This window comes from Mustelus asterias, chromosome 10 (genome assembly GCF_964213995.1).
Source record: "Mustelus asterias chromosome 10, sMusAst1.hap1.1, whole genome shotgun sequence".
Lineage (NCBI taxonomy): Eukaryota > Metazoa > Chordata > Chondrichthyes > Carcharhiniformes > Triakidae > Mustelus > Mustelus asterias.
In genome coordinates, this window is record NC_135810.1 from 105,981,101 (window position 1) to 105,998,813 (window position 17,713).

The 17,713-nt window shown below is 46.4% G+C and overlaps 1 protein-coding gene across 2 annotated transcripts in view; it reads left to right on the top strand.

Moving 5' to 3' along the window:
- The window catches only part of mgat4a (alpha-1,3-mannosyl-glycoprotein 4-beta-N-acetylglucosaminyltransferase A), a 268,132-nt gene that overhangs the window by 164,195 nt on the left and 86,224 nt on the right, over positions 1 to 17,713 (top strand). Inside the window, exons 5-7 of one of the 2 annotated variants that reach the window (XM_078222379.1) lie at positions 780 to 826; positions 7,820 to 7,933; positions 17,182 to 17,257. In XM_078222379.1, the coding sequence (XP_078078505.1) occupies positions 780 to 826; positions 7,820 to 7,933; positions 17,182 to 17,257 (237 nt within the window). The remainder of the gene's footprint in view (positions 1 to 779; positions 827 to 7,819; positions 7,934 to 17,181; positions 17,258 to 17,713) is intronic. The other variant, XM_078222380.1, reaches the window with a different exon arrangement.

Sequence of the window (17,713 nt, forward strand, 5' to 3'; positions counted from 1 at the left end):
GCCAACATAGGGGCATTTAAGAGTCAACCACAATGCTCTGAAACTGGAGTCACATGTAGGCCAGACCAGGTAAGGCCGGTAGGTTTCCTTCCCTAAAGGACATTAATGAACCATTGAATCCCCACAGCGCAGAAGGAGGCCATTTGGCCGGATTGAGCCTGCACTGACAACAATCCCACCCAGGCCCTATCCCCACAACCCCATGTATTTAACCTGCAAGTCCCCCCTGACAATTTAGCATGGCCAATCAACCTAACCCGCACATCTTCGAGAAGAAACTGGAAGCCCACATAGACACGGGAAGAATGTACAAACTCCACACGGACAGTCACCCAAGGCTAGAATCGAACCCAGGTCCCTGGCGCTGTGAGGCAGCAGTGCTAGCTACTGTGCTTCCGTGCCACCCACAAACTAGGTGGGTGTTTACTACAATCGACAGTGATTTTATGGTTATCATTAGACTTTTAATTCCAGATTTCTATTCACATTTCATCGTCTGCCATGGTGGGATTCGAACCTGGGCGCCCAAAACATTACCCTGGGTCTCTTGATTACTAGCCCAGTGACGATACCACTATGCCACTGCCTCCCCTAGTCTAAAAAGTATGTGACGCTAAGAGCAAGTTGCCTTCCTTTGGTCCAGCGAACTTAAATATGAAACCCACGAGGCAATGGAGATCAGGAGAGTAAATTCAACAGAGGAAATGAAGCAAAGGTAGACCTTGCAAACTTGTAAGTTTCCGTCACAATAGATTCTGTTTTCTTTTCCCCCCCAACAGACTGATCTGGATCATGTTCATAGTGTCCTGGAGAGCCTGGAGAAAGAGTAAGTCAAACCCAGATTCCCAATTCAGTATCGCGGAGATGTATGTTCAACTTGTAATCAATTAGGACTGAATTTTCTATTGAGAGTTGCTCAATTATTTAGCTGATGCATTAATGAACGATACCGTCATCACAGTTACTGTTGATGTTTCTGAATATCTATCCTCTGTTTGCTTAAACAGTTATGAAAGCAACTTGTTCTTTCTCTGATTGAATATGGATACACTCCAAAGATGTATCAATTCAATTGGACGTGCACTGTACATTAAAGAAAATTTCTGCCCAGAAAAATTACTGTCGTATTCAATGCGTGACTTGAATGGCTTGATAAAGGCAAGATACTAGAATCTGAAGCATAAACTGAAGATGCTGGAAAATCTCAACAGGTCTGACAGCACCTGTAGAGAGAGAATAGAGGTTCGAGTTTTTTTTATTCATTCGTGGGACATGGGCACCATTTATTGCCCATCCCTAGTTGCCCGAGGGCAGTTGAGAGTCAACCACATTGCTGTGGATCTGGAGTCACATGTAGGCCAGACCAGGTAAGGACAGCAGATTTCCTTCTCTAAAGGACATTAGTGAACCAGATGGGTTTTTCCCACAATCGTCAATGGTTTCATGGTCATCAGTAGATTCTAAATTCCAGACATATATTTTAAAAATTCAAATTCCACCATCTGCCGTGGTGGGGATTGGAACCCAGGTACCCTAGAACATTAGCTGAGTTTCTGGATTAATAGACTAGCAATACAGGGTAGAGTCAGGATGACCCTTCGTCAGAGCTCTAGAGCATTTTCTGTTTGTGAGCCGAATGGCTTGTTTTGTTTTCTGGCCAGCTACTTTGTACTTTGGATGGGGAGAGAGCAAATCTTGGTTACAATCCAAGCGACATATCTCACCTGAAATGACCTACCAAAATGATGTATCCTTGCTTAAATTAGAATCATAAAGTCAGAGGTTTACAACATGGAAACAAGCCCTTCGGCCCAACTTGTCCATGCTGTCCCTTTTTATTAAACCCTGAAGCTAGTCCCAATTGCCCGCATTTGGCCCATATCCCTCTGTACCCATCTTACCCATGTAACTGTCTAAATGCTTTTTAAAAGACCGAATTGTACCCGCCTCTACTACTACCTCTGGCAGCTTGTTCCAGCCACTCACCACCCTCTGTGTGAACAAATTGCCCCTCTGGACACTTTTGTATTACTCCCCTCTCACCTTATACCTATGCCCTCTAGTTTTAGACTTCCCTACCTTTGGGAAAAGATATTGACTATCTAGCTGATCTGTGCCCCTCATTATTTTATAGACCTCTATAAGATCACCCCTCAGCCTTCTACCCTCTAGAGAAAAAAGTCCCAGTCTATCCAGCCTCTCCTTATAATTCAAACCATCAAATCCCGGTAGCATCCTCGTAAATCTTTTCTGTACTCTTTCTAGTTTAATAATATCCTTTCTATAATAGGGTGACCAGAACTGTATACAATATTCCAAGTGTGGCCTTGCCAATGTCTTGTACAACTTCAACAAGATGTCCCAACTCCTGTATTCAATGTTCTGACCAATGAAACCAAGCATGCTAAATGCCTTCTTCACCACTCTGTCCACCTGTGTGACTCCACTTTCAAGGAGCTATGAATATCTACCCCTAGATCTCTTTGTTCTGTAACTCTCCCCAACGCCCCGCCATTAGAATCATAGAAACCCTACAGTGCAGAAGGAGGCCATTCGGCCCATCGAGTCTGCACCGACCACAATCCCACCCAGGCCCTACCCCCACATATTTACCCACTAATCCCTCTAACCTACGCATCTCAGAACTTTAAGGGGCAATTTTTAACCTGGCCAATCGACCTAACCCGCACATCTTTGGACTGTGGGAGGAAACCGGAGCACCTGGAGGAAACCCACGCAGACACGAGGAGAATGTGCAAACTCCACACAGACAGTGACCCAAGCCGGGAATCGAACCCGGGACCCTGGAGCTGTGAAGCAGCAGTGCTAACCACTGTGCTACCGTGCCGCCCATTAACTGAGTAAGTCCTGCCCTGGTTCATCTACCAAAATGCATCACCTCGCATTTATCTAAATTAAACTCCATCTGCCATTCGTCAGCTCACTGGCCCAATTGATCAAGACCCCGTTGCAATCCGAGATAACTTTCTTCACTGTCCACTATGCCACCAATCTTGGTGTCATCTGCAACTTACTTGATTCCATAATAAAATTTCTCATATTCAACGCTTTATTAAAATGTTCCTTTCGTGGTAGAAAGTGTCAGTTTCTTTATTTGCGGTTAAAAACTTTTGCCTTTATTTGTTTTTAACACTTGCGAACATTGATTTAACGTTGAATTCACCAGCCAGCCCTCGAGTGGCCAAGACAATCGATAGATTGGTAACTGGGAGAATTCAAATCAAGAAGGAGATTTGGTTACATAGAAACATGAAGCAGGAGGAGGCCATTCGGCCCTTCGAGCCTACTCCACCATTCAAAGAACCAAGAAAACTACAGCACAGGAACAGGTCCTTCGGCCCATCAAGCCTGCACCGACTATGCTGCCCATCCGAACTGAAACCCCCTACCTTTTTGGGGACCATATCCCTCTATTCCCATCCTATTCATGTATTTGTCCAGACGCCTCTTAAAAGTCACTATCGTATCTGCTTCCACTACCTCCCCCAGCAGCGAGTTCCAGGCACCCACCACCCTCTGTGTAAAAAAAACTTGCCTCGTACATCGCCTTTAAACCTTGCCCTTTGCACCTTAAAACTATGCCCCCAGTAATTGACTCTTCCACCCTGGGAGAAAGCTTCTGACTATCCACTCTGTCCATGCCCCTCATAATCTTGTAGACTTCCATCAGGTCGCCCCTCAACCTCCGTCGTTCCAGTGAGAACAAACCAAGTTTCTCCAACCTATCCTCTTGGCTAATGCCCTCCAAACCAGGCAACATCCTGGTAAATCTTTTCTGTGCCCTCTCCAAAGCCTCCACATCCTTCTGGTAGTGTGGTGACCAGAATTGAACACTATATTCCAAGTGCGGCCTAACTAAGGTCACCATCAATATCCTGATCGCATCTTCCCCCACAGATCCCTTGATCGCTTTAGCCCCAAGAGCTATATCTAATTTCTTCTTGAAATCATACTTGCTGTGGTTGTGAATTCCACACATTCATCAGCCTCTGGGTGAAGAAATTGCTCCTCACCTCAATCCTAAAAGGTTTATCCCTTATCCTCAAACTATGACCCCCAGTTCTGGCCTCCCCCACCAAAGAACAAAGAACAATACAGCACAGGAACAGGCCCTTCAGCCCTCCAAGCCCGCGCCGGTCCAGGATTGAATCCTGAATCCAGGATCCCCGCCCAATTTTCCAGCCTATCTACATACCAATATCCTATCCACCGAGCTGTCCCTCACAGCTACGATGTTTTGTTCATCACAACCTATTAACTCACCCCCACCCCCCCATTCCAGACCATGTGATCTCCAGGGAGAGGCGAAAACCCAGAGTGAAAACCCCAGGGCCAATATGGGGAAAAAAAAATCTGGGAAATTCCTCTCCGACCCCCTGAGGCGATCGAAACGAGTCCAGGAGATCACACCGGCCCTGATCGGAAAATGCTTCCCAACCCTAGTCATTTCCACTTCCACGAACACCATATGAATTCCCTGCCCCCGAGACAGGTTCCCAACTATCCGCAGTCTCGCTCTGTACTGGCAGATCATAGAATGAAGCCTTGAAACGAGAAAGAAGGAACAATTAGCCCGCGCCGCTCCCTGGTCCAAACTAGACCACTCTTTTGTATCCCTCCATTCCCACTCCGTTCATATAGCTGTCTAGATAAGTCTTAAACGTTCCCAGTGTGTCCGCCTCCACCACCTTGCCCGGCAACACATTGCAGGCCCCCACGACCCTCTGTGTAAAATATGTCCTTCTGATATCTGTGTTAAACCTCCCCCCCTTCACCTTGAACCTATGACCCCTCGTGAACGTCACCACCGACCCGGGGAAAAGCTTCCCACCGTTCACCCTATCTATGCCTTTCATAATTTTATACACCTCTATTAAGTCTCCCCTCATCCTCCGTCTTTCCAAGGAGAACAACCCCAGTTTCCCCAATCTCTCCTCATAACCAAGCCCCTCCATACCAGGCAACATCCTGGTAAACCTCCTCTGTACTCTCTCCAAAGCCTCCACGTCCTTCTGGTAGTGTGGCGACCAGAACTGGACGCAGTATTCCAAATGCGGCCGAACCAACGTTCTATACATCTGCAACATCAGACCCCAACTCTTATACTCTATGCCCCGTCCTATAAAGGCAAGCATGCCATATGCCTTCTTCACCACCTTCTCCACCTGTGACGTCACCTTCAAAGATCTGTGGACTTGCACACCCAGGTCCCTCTGCGTCTCTACACCCTTTATGGTTCTTCCATTTATCGTGTAGCTCCTCCTTACATTATTCCCACCAAAATGCATCACTTCGCATTTATCAGGATTGAACTCCATCTGCCATTTCCTTGCCCAAATTTCCAGCCTATCTATATCCTTCTGTAGCCTCTGACAATGTTCCTCACTATCTGCAAGTCCTGCCAGTTTTGTGTCGTCCGCAAACTTACTGATCACCCCAGTTACTCCTTCTTCCAGATCATTTATATAAATCACAAACAGCAGAGGTCCCAATACAGAGCCCTGCGGTACACCACTAGTCACAGGCCTCCAGCCGGAAAAAGACCCTTCCACTACCACCCTCTGTCTTCTATGACCAAGCCAGTTCTCCACCCATCTAGCCACCTCCCCCTTTATCCCATGGGATCCAACCTTTTTCACTAGCCTACCATGAGGGACTTTGTCAAACACTTTACTAAAGTCCATATAGCCACATCCACGGCCCTTCCTTCGTCAACCATTTTGGTCACTTCTTCAAAAAACACCACCAGGTTAGTGAGGCATGACCTCCCTCTCACAAAACCATGCTGAATATCGTTAATGAGTTTATTCCTTTCTAAATGCGCATACATCCTATCTCTAAGAATCTTCTCCAACAACTTCCCCACCACGGACGTCAAGCTCACCGGCCTATAATTACCCGGGTTATCCTTCCTACCCTTCTTAAATAACGGGACCACATTGGCTATCCTCCAATCCTCTGGGACCTCACCTGTGTCCAGTGACGAGACAAAGATTTGCGTCAGAGGCCCAACGATTTCACCTCTCGTCTCCCTGAGCAGCCTTGGATAGATTCCATCAGGCCCTGGGGATTTGTCAGTCTTTATATTCTCTAACAAACCTAACACTTCCTCCTTTGTAATGGAGATTTTCTCCAACGGTTCAACACTCCCCTCAGAGACACTCCCAGTTAACACATCCCTCTCCTTTGTGAATACCGACGCAAAGTATTCATTTAGGATCTCCCCTACTTCTTTGGGCTCCAAGCATAAGTCCCCACTTTTGTCCCTGAGAGGTCCGATTTTTTCCCTAACAACCCTTTTGTTCCTAACGTATGAATAAAATGCCTTGGGATTCTCCTTAATCCTGTCTGCCAAGAACATTTCATGACCCCTTTTTGCTCTTCTAATTCCCCGTTTGAGTACTTTCCTACTTTCATTGTACTCCTCCAGAGCTCCCTCCGTTTTTAGCTGCTTGGACCTAACATACGCCTCTCTTTTCTTTTTGACCAGTCCCTCAATTTCCCTGGTTATCCACGGTTCTCTAATCCTACCCTTCCTATCCTTCTTTTTTACAGGCACATGCTTGTCCTGTAGCCCTAACAACCGTTCCTTAAAAGACTGCCACATACCAGATGTGGATTTACCCAAAAACAGCCTCTCCCAATCAAGAGCTGCCAATTTCTGCCTGATCCCAATAAAGTTAGCCTTCCCCCAATCCAGCACCTTACCCTTGGGACACCACTCATCCTTTTCCATCACTATCCTAAAGCTAACAGAATTGTGGTCATTATTTGCCACATGTTCCCCGACCAAAACTTTGAAGACCTGACCGGGCTCACTCCCCAGTACCAGGTCCAGTATAGCCCCCTCTCTAGTCGGGCTGTCCACATATTGTTCCAACGAACCCTCCTGTACGCATTTTACAAATTCCTCCCCATCCAGAGTCCCTGCCCTCAGCGATTTCCAGTCTATACCAGGGAAATTGAAGTCTCCCACTACAACAACCCTATATTTCCTGCACCTATCCAGTATCTCCTGACATATCCATTCTTCCACTTCCCTTGGGCTGTTGGGGGGCCTGTAGTACACCCCCAACATAGTGACTGCGCCTTTCCTGTTTCTAAGCTCCACCCAGAGTGACTCGTTACACGACTCCTCTGAATTGTCCTCCCTCTGCACCGCTGTAATATGCTCTCCAACTAATACCGCTACTCCCCCACCTCTTTTGGCCCCTCCTCTGTCTCGCCTAAAACACTTGTACCCTGGAATATTCAGCTGCCAGTCCTGTCCCTCTTTCAACCAAGTCTCTGTCACCGCAACCATATCCAAATTCCTCGTGCACATTAAGGCCCCAAGTTCGTCTGTCTTACCTGCTACGCTCCTTGCATTGAAGTATAAGCACTCCAGACCCCCAGGCTCAGTGAGGTCGTCCTCCCCCAGAGTGCTCTTCTTCTTTGCCAGCCTTGTCCCAGCCCCAAGCTCGTCCCCAGCCACCACACTTATAGACCTAATAGTTTGATCCCCACCCCCCTGCCATACTAGTTTAAACCCCCCTGAACTGCACTAGCAAAGCTCCCAGCTTTGGGAACATTCTTTCTGAACCTACCCTATCTAACCCTGTTAGAATTTTGTAAGTTTGGGGAAGAGTAAGGTTTATCTTCAAATTTCTGTTGCGCCAATGTGCTGTTCTGACTCAAGTGTTGTTTCAAACCAACTTGCGTTCGATTTATCTTTCCATAGCTAAAGCACTGAACAGAAAAAGAAGACATTGAACAAGAGCTTTATTTTGACAGGAGCGTTGTCTTGGTTTGTTGACAGATTTTCCGCAGAAATCAATGCAGGGTTAATAGAAGTCATTTCACCTCCTATCGCTTACTATCCAGACTTGAGAAACTTGAAGGAAACCTTTGGTGATTCGAAAGAGCGAGTCAGGTAAGCCCCACTTTGGACAGTGCGAGCCGACTCCCACTCGTCAAAGAATTGACGAGTCCCAACAAACCGCAGTGACAGAGCCGTGATCACTGATCAATGTTCAGCTAAGGTATTGACCAAACAATGATGCTGCTTCTTAGGATTTTGAACCAAAATCATTGCTCTCTCTTTGCACTGGCAAGAAAAAAAATAAAGATTTTTGCACTTGAATGTGGAAATTCATCCAAAAAATATTTTAACGTCATGATTAAGTATTGACTTGGCCCAGAGAATGATACCTATGCTCTCTACGTTAGGGAGGTTACTGAGAAGCTGCATATGCAGCTTTATTTAACAGCAAGGCCTTTGACAAGGTCCCTCATGGGAGGTTAGTTAGGAAGGTTCAGTAGCTGGGTATACATGGGGAGGTAGTAAATTGGATAAGACACTGGCTCAATGGAAGAAGCCAGAGAGTGGTTGTGGAGGATTGCTTCTCTGAGTGGAGGCCTGTGACTAGTGGTGTGCCGCAGGGATCGGTGTTGGGTCCATTGTTGTTTGTCATCTATATCAATGATCTGGATGATAATGTGGTAAATTGGATCAGCAAGTTTGCTGATGATACAAAGATTGGAGGTGTAGTGGACAGTGAGGAAGGTTTTCAAAGCTTGCAGAGGGATTTGGACCAACTAGAAAAATGGGCTGAAAAATGGCAAATGGAATTTAACGCAGACAAGTGTGAGATATTGCACTTTAAAGAAAAATAAAAATAAAAATAGGGCGGCACGGTAGCACAGTGGTTAGCACTGCTGCTTCACAGCTCCAGTGACCTGGGTTCGATTCCCGGCTTGGGTCACTGTCTGTGTGGAGTTTGCACATTCTCCTCGTGTCTGCGTGGGTTTCCTCCGGGTGCTCCGGTTTCCTCCCACAGTCCAAAGATGTGCGGTTTGGTTGATTGGCCATGCTAAAATTGCCCTTAGTGTCCTGAGATGCGTTGGTTAGAGGGATTAGTGGATAGATATGGGGGTAGGGCTTGGGTGGGATTGTGGTCGGTGCAGACTCGATGGGCCAAATGGCCTCTTTCTGCACTGTAGGGTTTCTATGATTCTATGTGCTGGTGGCAGACTGGTTAAAATAGTACATGGGATACGGGGCTGTGGCGAGTTGGATCCATAATTGACTCAGTGACGGGCAACAAAGGGACAATGGTCAATGGATGTTTTTGTGAATGGAAAGCAGCTTCCAGTGGTGTTCCAAGGACTCAGTGTTGGGGCCTTTGCTGTTTGTTGTATTTATGAATGATTTGGATGTAAAATGTAGGTGGCAGGATTGGGAAATTTGCAGATGTAGTTGATAGCGAAGAGGGTAGCTGTTGATTCCAGAATGGTGTCAATGGTTTGGTTGAGTGGGCGTAAAAATGACAAATGGAACTCAATCTGGGAGAGTGAGAGGTCATGCATTTGGGTCAGTGTTGCCCGAATAGGTGCTGGAGTGTGGCGACGAGGGGATTTTCTCAGTAACTTCATTGCAGTGTTAATGTAAGCCTACTTGTGACACCAATGTCCCGGTTAGGTGCATCGGCCGTGCTTTCCCTCAATGTAGCCAAAAAGGCGCCGGGGAGTGGCGACTAGGGGATTTTCACAGTAACTTCATTGCAGCGCCGATGTAAGCCTACTTGTCATAGAGTCATAGAGGTTTACAGCATGGAAACAGGCCCTTTGGCCCAGCTAGTCCATGCCACCCTTTTTTTCCAAAACTAATCCCAATTGCCCGCATTTGGCCCATATCCCTCTATCCCCATCATACCCATGTAACTATCTAAATGCTTTTTAAAAGATAAAATTGTACCCGCTCTACTACTACCTCTGGCAGCTTGTTCCAGACACTCACCACCCTCTGTGGGAAACAGTTGCCCCTCTGGATACTTTTGTATCTCTCCCCTCTCACCTTAAACCTATGCCCTCTACTTTTAGACTTCCCTACCTTTGGGAAAAGATATTGACTATCTTCCTTGTCTGTGCCCCTCATTATTTTATAGACCTCTATAAGGTCACCCCTCAGCCTCCTACGCTCCAGAGAAAAAAGTCCCAGTCTATTCAGCCTCTCCTTATAACTCAATCCATCAAGTCCCGGTAGCATTCTAGTAAATCTTTTCTGCACTCTTTCTAGTTTAATAATATTCTTTCTATAATAGGGTGACCAGAATTGCACACAGTATTCCAAGTGTGGCCTTACTAATGTCTTGTACAACTTCAACAAGACGTCCCAACTCCTGTATTCAATGTTCTGACCGTTGAAACCAAGCATGCCGAATGCCTTCTTCACCACTCTGTCCACCGATGACTCCACTTTCAAGAAGCTATGGACATGTACCCCTGGATCTCTTTGTTCTGTAACTCTCCCCAATGCCCTACCATTAACTGAGTAAGTTCTGCCCTGGTTCAATCTACCAAAATGCATTACCTCACATTTGTCTAAATTAAACTCCATCTGCCATTCGTCAGCCCACTGGCCCAATTGATCAAGATCCTGCTGCAATTGGAGATAACCTTCCTCACTGTCCACCATGCCACCAATCTTGGTGTCATCTGCAAACTTACTAACCATGCCCCCTATATTCTCATCCAAATCATTAATATAAATGACAAATAACAGTGGGCCCAGCACTGATCCCTGAGGCACACCGCTGGTCACAGGCCTCCAGTTTGAAAAACAACTCTCTACAACCATCCTCTGGCTTCTGTCAAGAAGCCAATTTTGTATCCATTTAGATACCTCACCCTGGATCCCGTGAGATTTAACTTTATGCAACAACCTACCATGCGGTACCTTGTCAAAGGCCTTGCTAAAGTCCATGTAGACAACATCAACTGCACTGCCCTCATCTACCTTCTTGTTACCCCTTCAAAAAACTCAATTAAATTTGTGAGACATGGTTTTCCACTCACAAAGCCATGCTGACTGTCCCTAATCAGTCCTTGCATCTCTAAATGCCTGTAGATCCTGTCTCTCATCATGTAGATCCTGTGACTACTAAATAAATAAACTCCATCAATGGGAAGATATTGAGAGAGGTTGAGGAAGTGTGAGACCTTGGAGTGCATCTCCAGAAGTGCCTGAAGGTAGCAGGACAGGTAAATAAGGCAGTAAATAAAGGATATGGAATGCTTTCCTTGATTGGACGAGGTATTGAATACAAAAGCAGGGATATAATGCTGGAACTGTATAAACTGTTAGGCCACAGCTGGAATTTTGTGCGTGTTCTGGTCACATTACAGGAAGGACATCATTGCTCTAGGCAGAGGACAGAGATTTACAAGAATGTTGCCAGGGCTCGGAAACTGCAGCAATGAGGAAGATTGAATAGGCTAGGGCTACTTTCCTCAGAACAGAAGCGGCTAAGGAATGACTTAATTGAGGTGGATAAATTATGAGGGACCTAAATGGAGTAGACCGGAAAGACATGCTCCTCCCCGCCAGCGGAGGGCTCCGTTACCAGGGGGCACAGATTTAAAGTGATTGGTAGAAGGATTGAAGAGGAAATGAGGAAACGTCTCTTACCCAGAGGATGATGAATGACTGAAATTCACTGCTTGGTTTGGGCCGAAACCCCCAATTTTAAGGTACCTGAATCAGCACCTACAATGTTGTATCATAGAATCCCTACAGAACAGGAGACCATTCAGCCCATCGAGCCTGCACCAACAACAATCCCACCCAGACCCTAACCCCATAACCCCACATATTTACCCTACTAATTCCCCTGACACTAAGGAGCAATTTAACATGGCCAATCAACATAACCCGCGCATCCTTGGACTGTGGGAGGAAACCCGCGCAGACACGGGGAGAATGTGCAGACTCCGCACAATGACCCAAGCCGGGAATCGAACCCCGGTCACTGGTGCTGTGAGGCAGCAGTGCTAACCACTGTGCTACCGTGCTGCCCACAGGGAGACCAATCAGTGATTCCTCATGGACCTTTTGATTTGATTTATTATTGTCACATGTATTAACATACAATGAAAAGTATTGTTTCTTGCACATTATACAGACAAAGAAAGAAAGGAGAGAGTGCAGAATGTAGTGTTACACTCATAGCTAGGGTATAGAGAAAGATCAACTTAATATAAGGTAGATCCATTCAAAAGTCTGATGGCAGCAGGGAAGAAGCTGTTCTTGAGTCGGTTGGTACGTGACCTCAGACTTTTGTATCTTTTTCCCGATGGAAGAAGGTGGAAGAGAGAATGTCCGGGGTGCGTGGGGTCTTTAATTATGCTGGCTGCTTTTCCGAGGCAGTGGCAAGTGTAGACAGAGTCAATGGATGGGAGGCTGTTTTGCGTGATGGATTGGGCTACATTCACGACCTTTTGTAGTTTATTGCGGCCTTGGGCAGAGCAGGAGCCATACCAAGCTGTGATACAACCAGAAAGAATGCTTTCTATGGTGCATCTGTAAAAGTTAGTGAGAGTCATAGCTGACATGCCAGATTTCCGTAGTCTTCTGAGAAAGTGGAGGCGTTGGTAGGTTTTCTTAACTATGGTGTCGGCATGGGGGGACCAGGACAGGTTGTTGGTGATCTGGACACCTAAAATCATGAAGTTTTCGACCATTTCTACTTTGTCCCCGTTGATGTAGACAGGGGCATGTTCTCCACTACACTTCCTGAAGTTGATGACAATCTTTTCGTTTTGTTGTCATTGAGGGAGAGATTATGGTCGTTGCACCAGTTCACCAGATTCTCTATCTCATTCCTCTCCTCTGTCTCGTCGTTGTTTGTGATCCACCTTGTGGGGGTTATCACATGAACTTTGAATGGCCTTGGGTGTTATGTTTTTCTTCAAAAACTATTTTGATGTTCGAGCAGCTCTTCAACTGTTCTTCTAAGAGCAGACGTGTATAGTTTCTATTGAAATATTTTGCACAATTCTTTCAATATTAAGTGCTCAGCAGCAATGATTAAAAATAAGTGTTCTAATAAAAGAAACCATACCAACCTAGCAGTACTGCTTAATTAAAACCTGGAGGAATTTCATCAAATGAAATCAGGATGGAGAGGCATAACTAAACTTTAAAACGCTGCTTTAGCAAGCTGTAAATCCATCCTTAAAGCAGTGCTTCCCAAACCTTTTCCGGATGTGGCCCCGTGTTAATGCTTCAGACTTGGTGTGACCCCAGAGTTAATATTGGAGTGGGGGTGGGTGGGGAGAGTTTTGGAGAGGGTGCGGGGGTTCAAGCAGCAGAATTACACAATTAAAACAATGAACACCGACCATCTTCAGGCTGTGTTAGTGACAGCAATCAAGCCTCCAAGCAAAACCACGCCCATCAGTGACAGGAATTTAGCACATTTGAAGTGGCCTCCCAGCCAATACCAGGACAGTCAAATCTCAATCTCCACTCACCAGCCATCAGCCGTCGTTAAGCTCGAGACCCCATTGGGGGATCACAATTCAAGAGTTTGGGAATCTGAAAATCCACCTTTAGAAAGGCATGAACGTTATGGGGTGAATTTTCCCATTCCGCCAACCACAGGAATCGTAGCGGGCAAGGGGGCAGACCATGGAAAAGGTCCGTTGACTTCAGGCGGGATTTTCCGGTTTTGGGGTGAGCACGGCTGGAAAATCCCCCCCTGTGGTTGGAACTCTACCACCTCGCCCGCCACGGAATCGGCATGGGCGAGGGTCCAACAACGGAAATCTCCGTTGACCTGAGGCGGGAATTTCCGGTCTCCCCCGAGTGAGGTCATAAAATCCCACCCAATGTCTGTTTTCCTTTCCACTGATACAAACAGAGACACAACCCTGTGATCAATGCTGGATCTTGCAATCAGTTATTGTGTCTTCACTTTTATATCGGAGATTGGTGTTGCTGCCAGCATTTCTTTCATTTATTTATGAGGTGTGGACATCACTGCCTAGTCCAGCATTTATTGCCCATCCTTATTTGCCCTTGAGAAGGTGGTGGTGAGCTTGTGGCAGCAGCAATCATGCAGGGTATATATTTCTGATCACTGTCCAGTGACCCCTGTTGGAAGTCATTAATGGGTACGAGTTTCGGGTTAGGACTGGATCAGGCTTTAATGTCACCACGACCTCCCCCTCCACCCCTCCCTTTGATAAGTTGACTGCTGATGTTCATTCCCCACATTAACAGAGTAGCTGCTGGAAAGAGATGTCATTAATCTTCTGCCATCCATGAACCTATGGTCCATAATGACTGGAAATCATGAGGCAAGAGAATGAAGATCTTGGCACAAAAACAGAAAACACTGGAAAATCTCAGCAACTCTGACAGCATCTGTGCAGAGAGAATAGAGCCAACGTTTCGAGTCTGGATGACCTTTCATCAGAGCATCCAGGTCCCTGGCACTGGAGAGCCCCCTCCCTCTCCCCACCCAGCCCCTGAGGGTCGTCCAGCAGGTGCCTGGAGGCAGTTTACCTGCAGCTGGCCTGGAGAGGCCTACGAGGCCTTCTGCACTTCCCTTCTCTTCCCCCCCCCCCCCCCCCCCCCCCCCAACTGGAGCTGTAGCCATCAGTGGGCTGCAGCCACCGCCTTATCCTGTGGAGAGGATTTCCCTTTCACCAGAGTGGCCTGGCAGCCAAGGCCGCTGCTTATCATGTTAGGTTGAATACCTCTTCAGTAGGTGCCTACGGATGGAGGCACCTGTGCAGTTCCCACCCTGCAGTGGTAGTGCTCTGGAGTTGCCATCTCTCTGAGGCTTCAGGTTCTCTGACTGGGCCCGGAGGTGGCCTTATCAAGGGGCCATCTCTGGGAAGCTTGCTCCGGCAGACAATGGAAGCTCAGGATCCAGATATGGCCCCAAGCCTGTGATGATATTTTAAATGGCACAAGATGGCAACCCAATGTTATCAAACTGGACGGTAGAGTGAGTTAGGTTACTACGGAAGAACAAGAAATTGCATTTAGCTCTCAAAATTCATTGCAAAGACAATAATAGAAACTGGAGGCACGGCATCACAGTGTTTAGCACGGCTGCCTCACAGCTCCAGCGACCTGGGTCCGATTCCCAGCTTGGTTCACTGTCCATGTGGAGTCTGCACGTTCGCCCTGTAATCAATACGGCAACCTTCTCAAAGGAATGGGTGGCGCGGTGACACAGTGGTTAGCACTGCTGCCTCACAGTGCCAGGGACCCGGATTTGATTCCTGGCTTGGGTGACTCTGTGTGGAGTTTGCACATTCTCCCGGTATCTGCGTGGGTTTCTTCCGGGTCCTCCGGTTACCTCCCACAATCCAAAGGGTTAGGTGCATTGGCCATGCTAAATTGCCCCCTAGTTGTCCCGGGATGCGTAAGCTGAGAGGGATTAGCAGGGTAAATATGTGAGGTTTGGGGATAAGACCTGGGTGGGGATTGTGGTCGGTGCAGACTCCATGGGCCGAATGGCCTCTTTCTGCACTGTCGGGTTTCTATGATTCTATAGATGTTCTGGGAGAGATGTATACAGAAATTGCAATATTAAGAAATCTTTTACTCAATTTCCTTTCCTGTCTTTGTGAAAATTGCAAATCAGCTGCTTTCCCTGTGGCTGTATTTGCTGTACATATGAGGAGGGCAAAGTGTGTGAGGTTATCTTCTCCATATCAGACTCGAGATGAATAACTATGCGGCATTATTTTATTTATTTAACGGCGTGGGCATTGTAATGGTTTTGAATCCTCTAAAATTACCTTAAAATATCACTTGGGCGGCAGTAAATCTTTTGTCTGAAATGTGATCAAATTGTATTTGGTCATTAGTAAATCACTCACGTTATGCAAACAGATTTGGACTTTGCAATTACATGTTAGACACGTGGGTTTCTGGCGTGGCTTTGATCAGTTAAAGCACAAAGATTGCTTTGTTTTCCTGTTGAAGCTTTTCTTTTAAATTTAAAACCAATACTAAAGGCACAGGAGTTTACAGGTAGCGGACAGCTTTGTGGGTTAGAAAGCCTCATTGCTAAGATTTTGTTCTTGCAGTCAAGACTGTAAAGCATCAGACTGGTGCTGAAGACAGCGTAATTGAGCTCCCACGGTGTGCTTGAATAGTTAGGCCCCCAACTGGTAGGAGCCCTGTTGGGTTCCAGGTGGTAACTGCTTTGGACAGTGTCCAGGGCAAATAGTTTGATTAGCTTGTGGCACAAGGCTTTGTGACAGGCCAAGTGTGTCACTGGCAGCATCGTTAGGATGGCCAGGCCTTTGACAGCAAGGTGAACAGCAATTATCGCGACCTGGCTGTGTGCAGAAAGCACCAGCAGGGGAAAGGCACCAGCTTTTACTATCAGGGAATCTTAGAATCCCTACAGTGCCGAAAAAAAGGCCATTCGGCCCATCGAGTCTGCACCAACTCTCCAACTGAGCATCCCGCCCAGGCCCTTTCCCCACAGCTCCACGTATTTACCCCACTAATCCCTCTAACCTACACTTCTTGGGACACCTAAGGAGCAATTTAGCACGGCCAATCCACCTAACCGTGGGAATTTTCACAGTAACTTTATTGCAGAGTAATGATAATGTCAGCCTACTTGTGACCCTGATAAATAAACTTTAAAATCTTTAACCTGCACACCTTTGGAGTGTGGGAGGAGATTTAAAGTGATTTGCAAAAGAAGCAAAATGTGACGTGAGAAAAAACGTTGTTCACACACAGCGAATGGTTGGGGTCTGGAACGCACTGCCTGGAAGTGGTGGAGGCAGATTCTAACGAGGCATTTAAGAGGGCATTAGATGATTATTCGAATAGAAACAATGTACAAGGGTATGGGGGAAAAGGCAGAGGAATGGCACAAAATCATAATATTCATTTGGAATGCTGGTGCAGACACGATGGGCCAAATGGCCTCCTTGTGTGTCGTAACATTTCTGAGATTCACTAAAACATCAAGAGAATGACTCTGTGAATGATCGCACCAGCCATGAAAATTGCCATTAAACGCATTTTAGCTTTGTATTGGTTTCAGAAACGCGTGTCCGTTTGCAAATGGGAACAGGAAGTTTCTTTATTTTACAAACAAGATGGCTCCTGATTCAAGTCAGGGCAGATAAAATAAACAGCTGTCCTTGCTCAACAACAGACACTCTGCAGCTGGGGTTGATGGGGTCACTTGACTACTTCATGCCTTTGCTAAGGAAACCTTTTAAATACGATTTTCCGTGTACAGCAAGTAAATTATTGTATTTTAAAAACCCATCTGGAGATTCTTTCCACTTGATTTAATTTTTGCTGTGTGGGGCAATTAACCGTTTATCTGTTTCTCTGCTATTTTTCAGATGGCGAACAAAACAGAATTTGGATTACTGCTTCCTTATGATGTATGCCCAAAAAAAGGGGATTTATTATGTTCAGGTAATTATCTGACTGGTTCGTGCTCTTATAAGAGATTTCATAAGTCACTTTATATTTCTCCTTTGAGTTTAACCGAAGCCGCACAGCTTACCTCAGTTGAGAGGATGGATGGGAGATTTTCTCCCAGGCTGGTGTCAACCTCGCTCTTTGGGGGGTAGGGTGGTGTAAGCTGGATAGGTTTTGGGTCATGGCTGGTTTGCGTTGCCTTGTTGGAGGAACATGTTGGACCCTGGATCTGCTTTTGGCACCACTGATTAATACATGGGTTCACAGTGCCAATTTCACAACCCCATTCCATGAATGTTCTCTCCCCGTTGGCCTGTTGAACGGATCTCTGGGTTACGCCCCACTGGGAGTGAGAGTAGTCCTGAAAAGTTGACTGTTCATTCCCTGACGGTTGGTTTTGGTGTGACGTAGATGGAGACCTGGGATTTCTTCACCAGGGCTCTTGAGAAT